Raw genomic sequence first — 17,414 nt, 5'->3', positions numbered from 1 at the left:
CTGTCATTTTTCAAACTCTTAGTATGTGGATGTATTATAGGCTAACAGTGTGCTCATTCACAAAATTGATACAAATATCCTGGTAGACTTGATGGTCTAAGGATATAAAAGTATCAAGGACTGCAAGGTCTTGAAAGACTGGAGACTAGGTGATATATTAGAGAAAGAGAGATCAGAGAATCCTTGGAGGACCTCTGATGTATTTACAGAGAACTTGATCTGGGTTTTGGGGTAAGTTTGGGGTTTTTTTGTGTTAAAGGGACTTTGAACTCAAAAGCTTATTTGCTAATTTGCGTTACTTGCACTACTGTAATACCCAGCTGATCAATGCAATACAATTAGTCATATCTCTGTCTTTAATGACTTCTATGCAAAAGAAAATAATGTATGTAACTACTTTTTGCTTCTCAAGCTTCAAACCATCTTGCATCAGATCTACAGACAGTAGTTCCTCTTCCAAGTGTTTCAGTTGATCCTGGAAAGTCTCAGAACATTTTTCAGCTTTCCTGCTTCTCTCCAGAGCTTCTTGGTGCAATCTGGTCTGACTTTCCAAAGCTTCAGTCAATTTAGCTATTTGGGTTTCAAGCTGAGATACCATCTAGGAAGCAAGCAAACCAACAAAACATATGGGGTTAGGCGGGTGTAGAAACGTTAGAAAGATATGAAAGATGCATCCTCAAATTATTAAAAAGAGGGTAAAATATCTACCTTTAAAGTGTATGCATTTAAAAAGACAGAAAAATCTGCTGTAACCACCAGAAGAAAATGACAGAAGTGGTGACATGTGAGACACCCAAAGTGAAGAGCAGAAACCGTATTTAAAATGAGTCAACTGACTAAAAGGGACTAATATTATTAAAAATTAATACAAACTAATTTAGACACAAACTTTCCAAATATGTTAGCAAACCAGCAACACCTGGTCAATGAACATTCTTTAAAATAAGCCAATAAAATCACTAGTCTATCAAAGATCTGAGTGGAAAAAACAGGTAAATTATTTAGAAAATGCATGCAACATGTAGGTGAGAATGTAGATATGGATAACTAAGTCTCAGAGGAGTTCTTCCCAACTGTTAACTATTAAAGAGTGTTTAACTAAAAGATTTTGCTTAAAAAAAAATTATAATCCTGTAATCTAGCATGAGCCCAAAGCTAAAAGGATAAAATCTCATAACAAGAAACCAGACTAACAATTATGAAAACATTTCTAGCTCTACACTGTTAACTTTGCAACACCTACATATAATGTAATGGATTTTAAATTGTAAACTACTTATATAATCAAATGTTTGAAAGCATCTGATTATACTACTGTCAAATACTGAAAGACAGTTCTAGCCAAAACGTTGCTTGCTTCCCTCTTTCCCTCTCTCCTCTTCTTACTGTCATATAATTATTTGGTTACATAATTAATTATGTTGCATTTGTAACTCAGTGTTCAGACATTCATCTCAAACCAGTCTCTTCATTTTAAGCATCTGTTTGCTTCCTGTTAATAAAATTAATATAAATATATTTATAAATATAAAAATATATAAATATAAGAAATTTATATTTTATATAAATTTATATTTATATATAAAAATTATAAATATAAATATTAAATTAGTAACAAGCACACAAAACTCCAATTAATTTTAATGGCACAGAAAGGTTTCCAACTTAGGCTGCAATTAAATACAAACAATAGGTTGCACCCAAACCGCCTAAAAAACAATGAGAAATTGCTGCTGCTCATATAGTGGTAGAAAACACTAAACAATAATAAAAATGCAAGAAGCCACACACATTTTATGCTTTGCTGCATCCTGTATCACTCAGCAGGGAAAAAAAAAAGCTTTCAGTAATGTGCCTGCAAAGATGCTCCGCTGCCCAAGAACCCAGAGCCCCTTTGTCAGACTGCAGAGCCGCTCTGGGCACAGCCCAGCCACATGTGACATTGACAGGCCTCAAATGTCCATAAACAGAAGAAGAGGAGGGATGCCACAGAAGGTGGGACCACAAAACTACCAAATTCTGTTTATCCTCCAGAACGTTCTGTAGTCACCTTCATCCTTGGCTTAGCTCAGGGATTTGTAAAGCAGAGTTGCACCCTTATTACCCACCCATGCCTGTACCAGTGACTTAAAAGAGCGACATTCTCGGTCCTGCAGTCCTGATCTCCACAATTTCCTGTGCCAATGACTTGTGCAGCTTGATCAGCCAGCCTGCAAATAAACACCTCCTGCTTTTTGTTTTATTGTGGCTACCAGATAATTTCAAACTAAGACCTTTTATTTCTTGTGTTACAGAATACTCATTTCCAGGGGTAGCTCCTACCTTGGGGACAGCAGGGTTCATCTGTATAATACAGATCTATATAAAACTAAATAAACCTAAGTAAAATTTTCCTGAACTTTTATTTTTCTCTTGTGCTCTAGCTTTTACTTTTCCTTGTGCTAAGAAGGTATGTGCAAGCACCAGGTCGAGCCCCACAGCACACCAGAACAGAAAGTGGGCTACAGCTGTGCAGTCAGTAGGGCATTTCCCTCAACAGCCCAAAAGTCACAGAGACAGGCATAGGGATGACTTAGGATGAGTGCAAAAAAGCAGCGTGTACGATGAAGTCAGAAGGTCCTTCACATCCTAGTGGCAATTTTTTTTTCCTCTTTCCAACATAACAACTTAATTTTCTCATCTTCTTAGTATTATCTTGACAATCAGCTGTACTGTTCTGGTTCGGTAAGATGTTATCTTAAAGTTCCACTGTTTTATACGTACCCATATATGCACACACATGTGCAGCTAGTACAAATGTTCTTCCCTAGCAGCTGAAAAGCATTAGAGCTGCCATATCTCTTATCATGGTACTTACAACTTGTATTTTGCCTTATGCATAACACACACCATTCCAAGCTGAAAAGTTCATGTCTGCTGAGCCTTTCCTTGCATGGAAGCCTCTAGACACAATCATGGCCCTTCACAGTGTTTTTTGAAGGTGCTTTCTTTGAACAAAATTATCATAGCTACGTGTGCTACTCAGAATGCAGCAGTCATGGATTTATAGAGTGGCATAATTATGGTTTTCATTTTTTTCTCAACTTTTTTCCTGATTTCTCACATTCTAGTTGTTTGAGGTTTTCTTGGTCAGCCCTAAGTCAGTACATATATTATTCTGCTTTTATCAATGTTTAATTTAATTTCCCAAATTATTTTCCACATAAATGTTTTGTTCGGAAGGATAAAATCGATAAATCCCTAAAACTAAAAATGTGTTTATGACATTGCCATAAATCATTAAGAAACAAGAACAGGAGATCTTAACAGGAGCTGGAGTAGAGTCTAATAAATTTTGGCACTTAAGATATTGGTATATCAATATGCAATGACAAAACCTGGTAAGATTAATATCATCTACAATCAGATCAGCTGTAGGTAGTCAACAGAAACTTGACTTTATGAATTTAATTTGCTGCAACAGTTCTGCAACAAAACTTGTGAAACAGAAAGGACCTGAACCCAGAGACCTCATAACCAGAGCTGAGCACTGTATGAACTGCAACACTGGCTTGCCTTGGACTCCAGGTGTCCCTGAACCCCTCTGGTACGTTACAAGTAATAAATGACAGTATCACCCAAAAGCTGTCCAAACATATGCAGACGATACGCATCTTACTATAACTGCTGAAACGATCATTAGGACACTGATTCAAAGCAGTTTCTTAATCCTGCAATAGAATACCTATCACTGGACATTGTCAGAGTATAAGCTGATATTTTTTCAAATGAAATTACAATTTTTTGCTGATGTTAATGCTAAGGGCTGGTATATAGATTATGACTAACTCAGATGCCCTTCAGATACCAAAATCTCCATCATTAGGAGACATAATCTTCAAAAACATTTCAGATTTCACAGAAAATATAGCAGTTGCAGTGAATGATTTTCTCACAAGTCTTTTAAAATCTAAACTTTTCACAACTCTGTTTGACAGGTGCATGTGCAGAGGTAAACCAGATATAGCTGATCAGGCTCGAATGTAAAGATGAACATTTTGCCAGTTCCTCTAGTGTATACACAAAACTCCCAGAGGGGCTGCAGTGATGATTTAAAAATGAACCACGAAAACCTGTTTAGAGAAGGCATCAAAACAATCAAACAGGGAGAGTTCTTTTTCTCCCAGATTCTTGCATTGTCTTTTCCTGATCCCACTAATGAAGTTTGCAAAGGCAAGTTGCTTGCAGCTATGTCCTGACAAAAATGAAACAATCTTTCTTCAGGGAAAGGAAAGACCTAATTGTAATCCTCTTGTTATACATTATCACATTCATTAGCACATTTTTAGTTTCCATCAGCAAGGTACTGGCTGGCTGCTGGATTCATATCCCCAGCTGTCGGCATTGCTGCTGGGTTGCAGCCACAAAGAGGCTGTTTTGAAACAAGCTCGCTCGGGCACCAGCAACACCACAGGCTAATTTAGCCTGCCAAGAAGTTTAATGACTCACTTTTGCGAGTCTTTTACTTAAGGCCAGACAGTTTACTAAAAAGTCTATAAGAAATAGTACCTGAATAAACAACTTTTTTCTTGATTGACTGATAGTAAAGCATACATAGCCTAACATTGATGTTATATCCAAATCCTGGAAAGAAATTCACTCAGAGATGCAATAGGAATCTGATTGACACATATATATCAACATTTATATTCCTTAGAAATAGAAGCTTAGAAAATGTTTTTTTAATTCTGATTTACAGAAAGAAAAACAGTTCACTATAAAACAACTTTCTGATGACAAAGTCCATGTCCTGTTAGAAACAGATTCACAGGTGTATAATATTGGCATTTTTTGCTTTGTTATTCCAAAGCCTCTAATCTTCATGCAGAAATTCTGAGAATAGATGCCAGCACTGCTTTAGTAATTATAGTTCCCTTTGGGGCCATGCAAATAATTTTTTTCCAAACGAATCATAGCAGTAAAACATTAAAGCTTCACCACTTAACATATTTAGCAAATAAAATGATCCACAAAACTTCATCATTCAACTACAATGACCAAATTCACCAAGCAATATTAAATTTAAAGCTAATATTTATGGTTCAGGAAACAGAGCTCCAATTACATTTTTGTTTTTAGAAAAGACTGACATCTGGGTGGGGAGTATTGCTAGAAGTATAGAAGGCAATTGCTGCATTTGCTAGCAGAAGCAGAATGCTATTCTAGACATACCTGTCATAGCTCCTTTACTATATAAAAACAAACAAACAAAAGCTGGCAACTGTAAGAGCCGCATCTTAATTCCAAAGCAAAGGTTTAGGCAGCAGCAGATTGGAGTTGATACGTGCTCTGTCTTAGTAATAAAGGCTTCCTTTTAGCACATATATTTAATTTTCATAAAAATAATTCTGAAAAACAAATCTGTCTCCATCCTCAGACACACGCCCCTCAAAAAAGGGAGTTGTTTTCCATTGCAAAAGTCAACAGGAAAAGTCAACAAGTCTTTCTGAGGGGGAGAGAGAGGTTAGAGCATAGCACCCACATAAATGAATTTTAACACCGTTACAGAAAAATATCTGTTTTTCTGGGCATCCGTTTTTTCACCTCTAAAATAAGAATAAGCACAGCTTTTAGAAGAAGAAGAATTGATTATTGTATATTTTACAGTAGTTCTCTAACAGAAAATGACTTCTCAAATCAATGCTGTTATTTGGAGAACCAGCCACATTCCTCTCAAGCAGCTGGAGAAGTTTGTATCTGCAAGAAAAGATTGACTTTGAATCCTCCCCAATACTACCAGTATACAGGATGATCAAGTGGGCAACCTAGCATGTAAAGATAACATTAAAGAATCAGGAACAATAAGAACTAAGCAGCATGCACTAGGAATGTACCATAGTATATCCACAGAGACTAACAGCTGCTCAGGGTAGCACACAAATGGACTTGGCTGCAACTGAATCCTACAAAAGCAGCAGGTCCCCTGAAATCATTTCCAGGAGCAAAACCTTTTCGCTCAATAGCTACCAGTCAACTTAAATGTCCCTTTCGCAGCAGTTCTCAAAATAATCGGCATCTCAACAATGTGAACTGTATGCCAAAACACCAAATAGTACAGACACATACACACATAAAATTCTCATTGGATTTCAATTTGAAAGCATGTTGCTTATAGAAACAAATACTCCATGACATATAGCAAAACTGTAAAGAGTTTCTACATTAAAAAGTTGCTGCCATGCTTCCATTTCAGTGAATCACTTTCAAATGTGAATAATTTTCACAAAGCTTGTTTTCATTGAAATTTGGCATACTAACTCTCTGGTATAGGGGAGCTGTTTTGTAGTTTTTAACAAAATGTTTAATCAAAACACACTGGGATATTTTCAAGCGCTATTTCCAATCTTGGACAGAATAGGAAAACATTTGCTAACATAAAAAACTATCACATCAACAGAAGATGCTAGAATTTTAAAATGTGGCAAGGACACAAGTTTTTTGGTGGCTCAGTGAAAACAGCTTTTGATTTAGTGTGTGACTTTTAATTGTATAATAGTCCTCACTGACAAAATTAATTTATGCCCATGTAAGCAAGTGAGAAACTTCAGTGCAGCGTCAGGCTACTGACATCAGTGAGACTGTATTCTGGCTCACCTTCCTCCTGAGCTGGTCCTTCTCTACCTGTACATGCAAACACACCTCTGCAAACACTACCAGCCAGAACACCTTGAGCCAGAACATTAGAATACCCAGTTGCCTTCCTATTGCCTTCCCATTGCCCTTGTCCTGAATGATGAACAGTTATGGTTTCAACAACATTTAACTGTAAACATAAAAATAGTTTTTTGTTTTCAGGTGCAGGTTTTGAGGATTGGAGGGAAAGAAGTTTCCTGGGGCAACTCATCAATTATGTCTGCCTTGAGAAACAAGTCAATCAGTCCGTGAAGTCACTATTGTAGCAGCAAATCCATACTTGCTCACATGTTCCACTAAATTATAGCAGCCACACAGCCACTTTTGATGTCCACTAAGTGGCACTGAAACCAAATTCCATTGTCTTGAGAGGCTTGTCCATATCTTTTCTTGTTAACAACATCTATTATTAATTTCATTTCTGACCTCTTCCTACTTAATAAAACATAGATGTTTTTCACCTATTATCTCAGATCAATAGACAACAAAATTAAAGGTTTCTGTAATTTCAAAACCTAAGCAGAGGGAACCGACACTCTGAAAAAGGATCCAAATAAGCACATGCATTGGGCAAGTGCAGTAGTTGGTGACTTACTATTTCTTTACTTTCCTCCTTGCAATTTATTTCTTGGATCCTTTCCAAAATGGCCTTCTCAGAAGGTTTAACTAACGCAGATCCACCGCTGAGCAGGGTAGCAATTTGCTCTTTAAAAGCCACTAAAGAGCTCTGAGCAGTCCTGGCCTCTTCTCTGCTGCTCTTCAAGCTTCCATCCAGCTCACTGAAAGATTTCTTCACATTGTGCAGTTCCCGCTTTGAGGTATCCAGATCTTTCTGGTTAGTAGCCAGTTTATCTTGGAGGCTTCTGATCTCCATCTCCAAACTCCGTTTCCCTATTATAGCGCTATCAAGATCCTAAAATACATGAAAGATTAAACTAGGCTTTAAAATTTGTTATAACCCCTCCCCTCCACACACAAAGCAGGGAATAAATGAGAAGCAGGTACTGCAGATAGAGAAGGTAGGACCCATATGGCTCATATGGGCTCGACGTCAGGGCTTCATAGGAGAACTCCCACTGAAACTGGTGAAAGCCCAAAGCCTCCTGCAATTACAGTATAGACTAATCTATTGCAATAGCCTGCAAGAAGTAGTACATGGATAAAATTTGTAGGTAGACAAAACCCGATTTTTTTATTGTAAAACTATTGCTATCTTATTTTTTCATTCAAATAATATGACTTAGAAAACAAATTATGAACAAGATATAACACAAATAAAGCCAAAGTACTTCATCTTGGAGGGAAAAGGATGGGATGGGATGGCATGGCATGGCATGGGATATGCCAGAAAAGAAAATTTCAGTTGGAAGGGACCTACAATGATCATCTAGTCCAACTGCCTGACCAGTTCAGGGCTGATCAAAAGAATGCGAATTCTTTGAATATAGTGTTAAAAGCAGAATTAGAGGTGATCTCGGGATCAACTTACCTGAATGTGACAAAAATTCCTGAGCTTCTTTATACACAGAAATGGGAAGCGAGGGGTCAAACAAAAAAAGATTATGACATGAAGACAGAATAAAAGAAGATGCAAGTGCTCAAATACCAATTTCACCTCAAAGAAGAAATTTTAGATCTTGTTTCAAATTGTGAGTATCTGCAAACACAGTTGAATCAAAAGATCAAGATATAAAATAAAGAACCGCAAGGCTGTTGATGCCCAAACATTTAAAAAAAAAAAAAGACAAGCAATTTACATAATGAAAAGCTGTAAACCTCAAAATATAAAAATTCTGACCAATCCTCCTTGAAACCTCTCTCTTGAATTTACACTGCCTGGCTTTGGCAAGGTCAGCATGTGTGTTGAACACTATCCAGGAAATTTAGGGACTGTGACATGTAAAAGTGGTATCCCAAGTAGAAGCAAACCCCAAGTGATCAGTGCAGACAGATAAAACAATTTCCACCACAGAAGACTGAAAGGATGGAACAGCAACAGCTTGTGTTTTCTCTTTGGCTCCTCAGCATTCATGGCTGATGTCCCATGGCTCTGAACTATATGAATGTTTCAGTATGCAACTTGTAGGGTCAAAAAGTTACCCAACATTGACAGATCGTAAATTTTGAAAACAGGAGTAATTATGGAAATTAATGTTCAAAGAAAAAAGAATTAGACATTAGGTGGATTTAGGCAGGGTAGACTGTGTCAGTGACAAGTTGTTAGATACCAGAGACGGAGCAGATCTACCATGGCTGTGCCCACCTGCAGACATAGAAAGCAGAACCAAAGGTTCTTCGGCTATCCAAGACCTGAGCAAAAGGGCTCATACAGCATAGCGCTGTACTTAAAGTTACCCACTCAGGCTGGGGGACACAGTCTAACCAGGCTCACCTGGTGGCACCCTACCTGCACTAGACTAGTGAAGGTGTAAGAGTACCCAGACCATTGCACAAGACACTGGCAAGGTCCCCTCATGAGTTCAATATTAGGTCAGCTGCATTCACAGAAAATCCATTCAAGCTGCAAAGTTGGCGAAAATTATTTCTGTCTTTTAAGCAGAGGGAGGGGCTCTTTTATAGGGAATGGCTAAAGGAGCTGTATTTAACACTGCAAAACAAAATGAGGGAGATAATTCACATTAAAGAGACAGACAAAAGAGGAAACAAGGCATAAGATCTTTTCAGTAATAATACATATTAATAAATATCCTCACTCTATTGATCTTAATAACTACAATGCATTTTTTTAAAGCTGTGATAACTCTTACTATACTGTATACTTTCATATTTCTCAAGATTCAAACTAGAATGTCCTATACATATAAAAGGTCTGTTGGCCTGTTGTTTCATCTTATAATGATGATGATCTAATGATATTCATGATATTCATGATAATCATATAATCATATAACAATCATATAATAAAAAATAATCTAACAATAATGTTGTACATTATTAGTGTACAAGTGGATACTAGTCAAATTAGTCACTATTTCAGAGGCAGTTTTAAGTGTCAGATTACATACTATAATAATTCGTCTATTTCAACTTTTAATATCTTTAGAACATCTGAGTGAACACTACCTACTCCAAAGTGATTCAGGTAGTTAAACATAGTTTTCAAGAGCTTTGAATTACTTCTTCCAGTTCTCTTTTCCTAAAGAAAAAAAATACAGCAACAACCAAAAAAAAAAAAAAACCAGCAAACAAAAAAACTCACCAGCACAACTGAAACAGATTCAGAGAAAACACCACAGGTTCACATCCCAAAAGCACTGTAGCATTTTATTATGGTTGTAAGTAAACACAAATTTAATTGCTCATTTACCTAACCATACACTGCAAAAACTAAAATCTTTATTTTGTTCTAATCCAATATATTAAAAGAGGCTGTAAAAATGGGTTTTCTCTAATTATTTTGCATGTATGACATTACAAAAGTATGCCACACCCTACTAAAAAAGCAACTATTGTGGCTTTGCAGATGAGGTTATTATAATATTTGTTTTTATGTCCAACACCAGCTTTTATCTTAACTTCTAAAGGAAAAAAAAGTAGCAAAGAAAGTACAAAACCTCTCTTTTTTGTACAGAAATTTTTGGCCCTAGGAATGGCTTTGTTCCATTTCAAGTTGCTGAGCAAATTTATTTTTATTTACACGAATCTTTAAAATCTGTTGGCTTCCAATACTAAAAAGTAATCAATCACATTTTCTTAGTGATTTACATGTTGGAATCAAGCTCGGGTTCTTGCAAGTTTGGCAATGTTCAGCTTCAGAAGCTCTGCAAAGGTCTTCCCACAAAACACCTGCAGAAGAGAGGGTGGTATGAAGACTCCCCTACCATTGAGCCCTCTGGAGAGCTGTGAAGCTTTAATTAACAATCTCTCAGGAACCAACAGCATCCATTTCTGTCTTTCACTATTCCTACAGATGGAGTAGCTCCTAAAACAATTTCCCACTGGAAGGGAAACCGAATCATCATTTGCTGTTCAGGTTAAAATGGAGATGTTTCCCCGTAGGCTGTACATAGACCACAGCCACCAAACCACACAGCCTGCATCACCCAGCAGCCCTGTGGACAAACTATGTGGACATTCTCCTCCTGAACTCCACTAATCATCTCAGCCATGGCTAAAGCAACGGGGAAGCTGCACCAAAGATGTCAGAGAAACTCATTCTCTCCTGATCAGTCTAAACTGTTGTAAAATTTTTCATGAAGAGGTTATCAACTAGACCAGCCTCTATAGCTCTTCCTGAATTAGTTATCCATCAAAATTACAACAATATGTACGTTATACCATTAAAATATATTGTATCGATTGTGCACACTCCATGTAATTTTAAAAAAATATCAAACAAAATTATTATTTTCACAGAAAAACTGTAAGACAGATTACTCTTATGAAATCTATTTTCATACTTAATATCAGCTTTGTACCTAACATATTCCAGGGGAAATCCCAGGCCCACCTAAATTGGTGGCAGAAGTTCCACTGACTTCTGTGGAGTCAAGAACCTACTGTGTTTACAGAACAAAAGAAAAGAAATTCAAAGACACTTTTAGTAACAGTGACATTGTCATGCTTACTTTAAAGAGACTGGGATTTTCTCAGATTTAAGAACAATTAGAACTTTAAAATATAGTAAATGCAATCAGGAATTTATGGAAACATGAAACCAAAGATTTGCTACAGGAAAAGCAAAAAAACCAGAGAAATGAAACACAAGTTTTTCACTTCCAATGAAAGAGAAATACAACATTGTAAGAAGGTGGATACAGACGTGAAAGCTCATGAGACATCCGAGGCTCTGCCCAGGGAGTTCAGACCTTTAACAGCAACAGACACACAGAGACAGTGTCCCCAGCCTTACCTGGATGGTGGCAATACAGCTGTCTCATGTACAGAACTGGAGGAAATACTGATTATTTTTAGTCAAAATTCACTAAGAATGGCAGGGCTACTTACTAAAGGCCTTTCATGAGATTTTATGTGAAACGTTCATACTGCGTCATACAGTAAGCAGCATCAGCTGTTAACGTGGAGACGCAGCCTTTGAATCCAGAAGTCCCAGACTGATGGAAGCTGAAAGGATGCATGGCTAAAAGTATCTCTGTATGCCTAACCAGCTACTGGCCACTCATGCAGCTTAATCAACAATTATTTCACCTGTCGTAGCAGATTCCTACATAATTGCAGTCCTTCACCAGTATCTATCACTCTACAACCCCTGTCACAACCACAAGTCCATCTCCTCCCTTTTATTTCTTGGAGCACCTGTGTGTTAACCAATGCCCTTGTTAATCTTTCAAAGGAAACTTTGGGCTTTTGGGCTTTCATCTACTTTTGAAAAGCAAAGTATTTAGGTTAAATTATTTAAGTGGGTAATTAGAGAAGGATGTTTGAACTTGTATATCATAATCCTTTATTGGATGTGGGGGAAAAGCATGACAAATTGTTTCAGTGACAAATGATGACAAAAAGGCTGAGGTATTTAATGCCTTTCTTTGCCTCAGTCCAGTTGTTCTCCAGGTACCCAGCCCCCCGAGCTGGAAGACAGTGACAGGGAGCAGAATGAAGCCCCCATAATCCAAGGGGAAATGGTCAGTGACCTGCTACAGCACTGAGACACACACAAGTCCATGGGGTTGGATGGGATCCACACAAGGGTACTGAGAGCTGGCAGAAGTGCTCACCAAGCCACTTCCAATCACTAATCTGCAGTCCTGGCTAACTGGGGAGGTCCCGGTGGACTGGAAGTTAGCAAATGTGATGCCCAGAGACGGGCAACAGAGCTGGGGAAGGGTCTGGAGCACAAGTCTGATGGGGAGCGGCTGAGGGAACTGGGGGTGTTTAGCCTGGAGAAAAGGAGGCTCAGGGGGGGACCTTGTCACTCTCTACAGCCGCTTGACAGGAGGTTGTAGCAAAGCAGGTATCTGTTTCTTCTCCCCCAATTAACAAGCGATGGGACAAGGAGAAATGGCCTCAAGTTGCACCAGGGGAAGTTTACATTGTATATTAGGAAAAATGTCTTCAGTGGAAGAGCTGACAAGCATTGGAACAGGCTGCCCAGGGAAGTGGCTGAGTCACCATCCCTGGAAGTATTTAAAAGACCTGCAGATGTGTCACTTAGGGACATGGTTTAGCGGTGGACTTGGCAATGCTAGGTTTGCAGTTGGACTCAATGATCTCAAAGGTCTTCTCCAACCTAAACAATCCCATGGTTCTATTTACTACTGACTTGTAGTAAATTATGTTATTAATAAAATCTTAGTAGTATGTAATCAGTATAAATTCATTATACAATCATTTGATTGTATGAAAATATAGTTAATTAAAATATGTAATTATTATTTAAGGAAACTGATTAAACTCTATAAACATGCCTACATTTTTAATATACCCAAATACTTTGATTGTAGGAGACACAACCAAATGGGTTTGGGTTTTTCTTGTCCCAATAGATGAAGTAATGAGTTTCTCAGAACACAAGGGGGTTTTGCTTGTAGTTGTTTATAAGATATCATTAAGAAAATACACATTAGGGAGAGATTTCAGCAGACATCACAAATATTTCCGGGTTGAATCATCAGAGAAGATGAGAGATAAGAGCAAGTTAGTTTACAGTCCTTGTGGTTTAGCAGTGGTAACCGGAGATGTAGCTGGTGTAAGAATTCATCTGGAAGAAGAATACAGGCATCATATTCTGTACCTCTAAATAAGTATCATATAGGGATTTATTAAATACAAGAAAGAAACTTGGTTAGAGCAAGTAAGACATTTTACAAGGACCTACAGACATTCTCATAGAATGTTATAATTCTGTAATTATAATTATCATAACTAATTACCACCATCTGGACATAAAAAAAGATCAGATCTTCTGATCCTCAGTCTAGAAATCTGGGCCACATTTAAAAGTTATTTTCCATCAAATGTGGAGTTGATATCCAGCACTACCAGAATAAAGGTACGCACAATATTTACAGAATTGCAGAAGCAAGCTCTTGGAATATTCAGTCAGAAATATGAGAAGTTCAAAACTCTAAAAGAAAACTAATACATTACAACAAAAACAGCTTAGTGGCTTACTTTTGTTACTTGCATTAGTTTCTGTTCGCTGTTTGCTGCTGTGATGCAGTGAGGCTGCAGATACCGTTCGCTTGCTAATGTTCCTCAAATGAAAACCAGCTACCTGCACCAAATACTCAAGTATCAAATATACTAAAGAACATTCTGAATTATTGTCACGTATTAACCATAAAACATAACCAACTGGCTTTCATTTTCTTCATCAAGAATTTCAGATTCTACAATCTGTTTAATTGATCATTAGATTGCTCCCTCCTCCTGAGACATACAGAAAGGCACCTGGTCAAGAGAGGGAGTTCATAGAAATCCCAAGTAGCAGGACTGAAGAACTACCTGGCAAGAAAAACTGGCAATGATTCAGAGGCGGCAGGGAACAGAGTGGTGGCTGAGACTTGCTGGAGAAGACGGGCAGAACAGTGTGACAGCCTCTATACACTTAGAAGAATTTTGATAGAAAATTGTGTGTGTGTCCTGGCACAGGAACAGTATGGATTTACGCTTTTCACCATCACAGGGGAACATGTTGCAAACGTACAGCTCTGTTCATGTGCTTAAACTGTGCAGCAAAGAATCTGACAAAGTCAAACCAGCTTTATACCATGAATGCCCTTCTTGGAACCTAGTAAGACACCCATCAGGGGAACAGGGGATGCCTGTTTTTAGATATATGGATTAAAAGCATTTTTTGTTTTTTACTTATTTTTTCATTACTGAATTTCTTAATAGGCTTTTGGAAACACAAAACCTTCTCAACAGATTTACTCAGTATCTGCAAATTTAAGCAGATAAACTGGAACAACGCTGGAGGAATCTGCAGCATCTAGATATAAGCATCTAAATATAAGCCCTGATGGCATACACTTCATTTGAGAGGCAATGCTAATAATCTGTAAAATGGGTTAAATAAATTATATATTTGGCATATCCACAATAACGATAGGAAAATATTTTTCATAAACTAGCTCAGCTTTGGAAAATTTTTGGCAGTCAGAGCAAACTTGCTAAACAAGTCACAAATGAAGCCCTCATCTTGGTTTAAAACATCTCCTGATTCTGGCTTACTTAGTGAGCAAGCTACACTCTGCTCACATACCCGAGTTTGAAGTGAAGTATGAGAACACAACGTTCTCAAAAAGGACCTGTTGAAGTTTTTGGTGCAGGTTCTCTCAGGCCCATTTGAGTCTCAGAAAATTTTACACAGCTTAGTAAGAAGTCTTTTCAACAGTTAGTAAAATTTATGACCCTTGTGGTACTTCACATTTATTTTCTCTACAAGAAATTCTTTCTTCTCCAGAGCACACTGTCAGCTATTTCTCATTTCCTAAGCGTTTTGCCTACAACCAAACCAGAACACTATATCCTTTAAGGTGTATGGTGGTGGTATTCTGTTCAGGAAAAAAAGTAATGCGGGGTGGGGCGGTGGAGGTGGTGTGTAATATTACATTTGAAAACTTACTTGCACAAGGTTGCCTTTATGTCAAAAACGTCTACAAACTCAGTTACACACAACTCAGCTGCAATGTGGCAGTCTGTTTCTTCTCCTAATTTCTTTTCTGGCCATCAGCTTTAACCACACTGCTCTAGTACTTGCAGGGAATTTTCATTACAGTTTTAGTAAACTGCTCCCTTTCCACAGTTATCACTCAAAGTACAAAGCAGTAAGGAAAACTGCTACAGAAGCTCACTTTGTTCACCTGTCCTTTGTGTACAAAACCTCTTAATGGTGAGTTATTCTGGAGCAAGTAAATCCTTAAATTACATCCTTTTCCTTTCGAAATCATACCTAGATGAGTTTGGTGAATACTTGACTTGCAGCTTAAACTACATTTCTCATTTCCCCACCATTCCTGCTGCACAGGTTTCCTCTATGGGTTCCCCACAGCAAAACACTGCTTTCCTGCAAGAGCAATCCTGCTGGCTACAACTTCTTGGATATGAGCCAACTGAGTATTTACAGTTACAAAACACAAGTTTATAACTCAGTGAAAAGATAATCTAGGGCACCTGGAAGCCAAGACACTTCAAGTTCCTTAAGAGAAAGAATAAAATAGCGTCTTATCAATTCCTTTCAATTTCTCATTAGACTTTTTACAGAAACTGAGTAGAAGAAACCTCAGAAAACTTGTATTATCACATAAATAATATTTAAAAGAACATTTTTTCATGGTTCCATGCTCGTGCCTCAGATATACTCATTAACTGTATAAAAGTCTGTTTCTTTACATGTTTGTGCAAGCACAGAAAAGGCTACGATACAAAGGAAGCAAAAATACAAGTTTGCAAGCATCACCAGAAGGCATCAAATCTAAATCCAGATCTATTTTACACAATGTTATCATTTAATCTCCATATATTGTGAAGCTTTCAAAAAGTTGAAAATAACCTGAGAAAAATGTCCTTTTTAGGAAAGACCCTACTCACCAGCTTTTCAGAAGCATTTTTTCTCATAAAATTCCTATTGGAAATTAATTTGAAATTTTGAGAAAACATTTGAAAAATAGACAAACATACACGTCATGCAATTTTGTACCTTACTGAGTTTTTCCATGTCCTGATAGTATCCTGCTGCCTTCTTTTGCTCCTTAGTCACTTCTGAAACAAGCCTCATGATAGTTTCTCTATTAGCTCTTGATTCCATCTCATGGGTATTGATAGCTTCTTGAAGAGCAGCAACCTGATCTTTTAGTGTCAGATTTTCTTTACAGATTTCAGAGACCTAGAGAAACAATTAAAATACTGGTAACTTTTTTAAAGCACTTCACAACGATATATATTCATCCCAGTATAACTGCTCCTAATCATCCAAATAAAGACATGGTGTTTCTGGTAACCCCTAGGTCAAATTTATAATTGCATTCTACTACTCCTTTCTAAAAAGAGTAGAAAGAAAACTAAAAAGAGAACCATATTCCCACCAGACGCCCACACCTTAGTGTAATGTGGTTCAGATTTACTCCCACACAATCTCTATGATCTATTAAACAGGTGGAGAGCTACTGTCACCGCATGTCTGTGCCCGAACTGAAGCAGGTCAGAAAATGAAAACAGATCATGTAGCTAACTTCATGTGAAAAGCAGACCATTTCAGTCTGGCTTTTTAAAATGTGTGCCTCTCATTTGGAATGAGAAAATAAAAGCTGCATTTTATGCTTGAAATTTTTTAGACATGGGAGATTTGAGTTAGCAACAACTATTTCATAAGCATACTCAAGAGCAGGGCCAAATACCTGGTGGGCTGCTGTTCTGAGCAGCTAAAACCTTGCAAAAAGGAGTTGTTTCCAGGAGGATTCTAGGACTGGTTTCATACATTATGCTATTTCCAAGAAGTGGAATACATGAATGTGGTCACTTCAAAGAGTGCATAACGTAACAAATGTATCCTGACTCCTACCGGTAAGACATTTGTTAAAACTAAGCCAGATCAATTCTGTTTTATGGGGATGTGGGGGAATGTGGGAAATGAAGCGAAATAGACGTGCCTTGACCCCAAACAGAAAAATTAGTTGCTAAGTTTTCCTAATGCACACACTTTTCAGCACATATTAGATTTTCCAACTAGATTTATTACCACATTGCTAAAACAATACATCAACATATACTTCTCCCTTAAAATCCAGTTATTTCCTCAACTTAAAGCATGTAAGAGTTAC

General features: G+C 37.5%; 1 protein-coding gene across 2 annotated transcripts in view; it reads right to left on the bottom strand.

The window, feature by feature from the left end:
• CCDC170 (coiled-coil domain containing 170) overlaps positions 1-17,414 on the bottom strand; it is a 62,539-nt gene that overhangs the window by 28,142 nt on the left and 16,983 nt on the right. For both annotated transcript variants that reach the window (XR_013928512.1, XM_080389693.1), the window contains exons 6-8: positions 16,295-16,480; positions 7,268-7,585; positions 398-598 (exon numbers count right to left, since the gene is read on the bottom strand). Coding sequence is in view for 1 of the 2 variants with exons in the window: in XM_080389693.1 (XP_080245819.1) it covers positions 398-598; positions 7,268-7,585; positions 16,295-16,480 (705 nt within the window). In the remaining variant the exon portion in view is untranslated. The remainder of the gene's footprint in view (positions 1-397; positions 599-7,267; positions 7,586-16,294; positions 16,481-17,414) is intronic.

This window comes from Falco punctatus (assembly GCF_963210335.1).
Source record: "Falco punctatus genome assembly, chromosome: 5".
Lineage (NCBI taxonomy): Eukaryota > Metazoa > Chordata > Aves > Falconiformes > Falconidae > Falco > Falco punctatus.
Note: the sequence above shows the minus strand (reverse complement) of the source record. Positions and strands in the feature narration are given on the sequence as shown.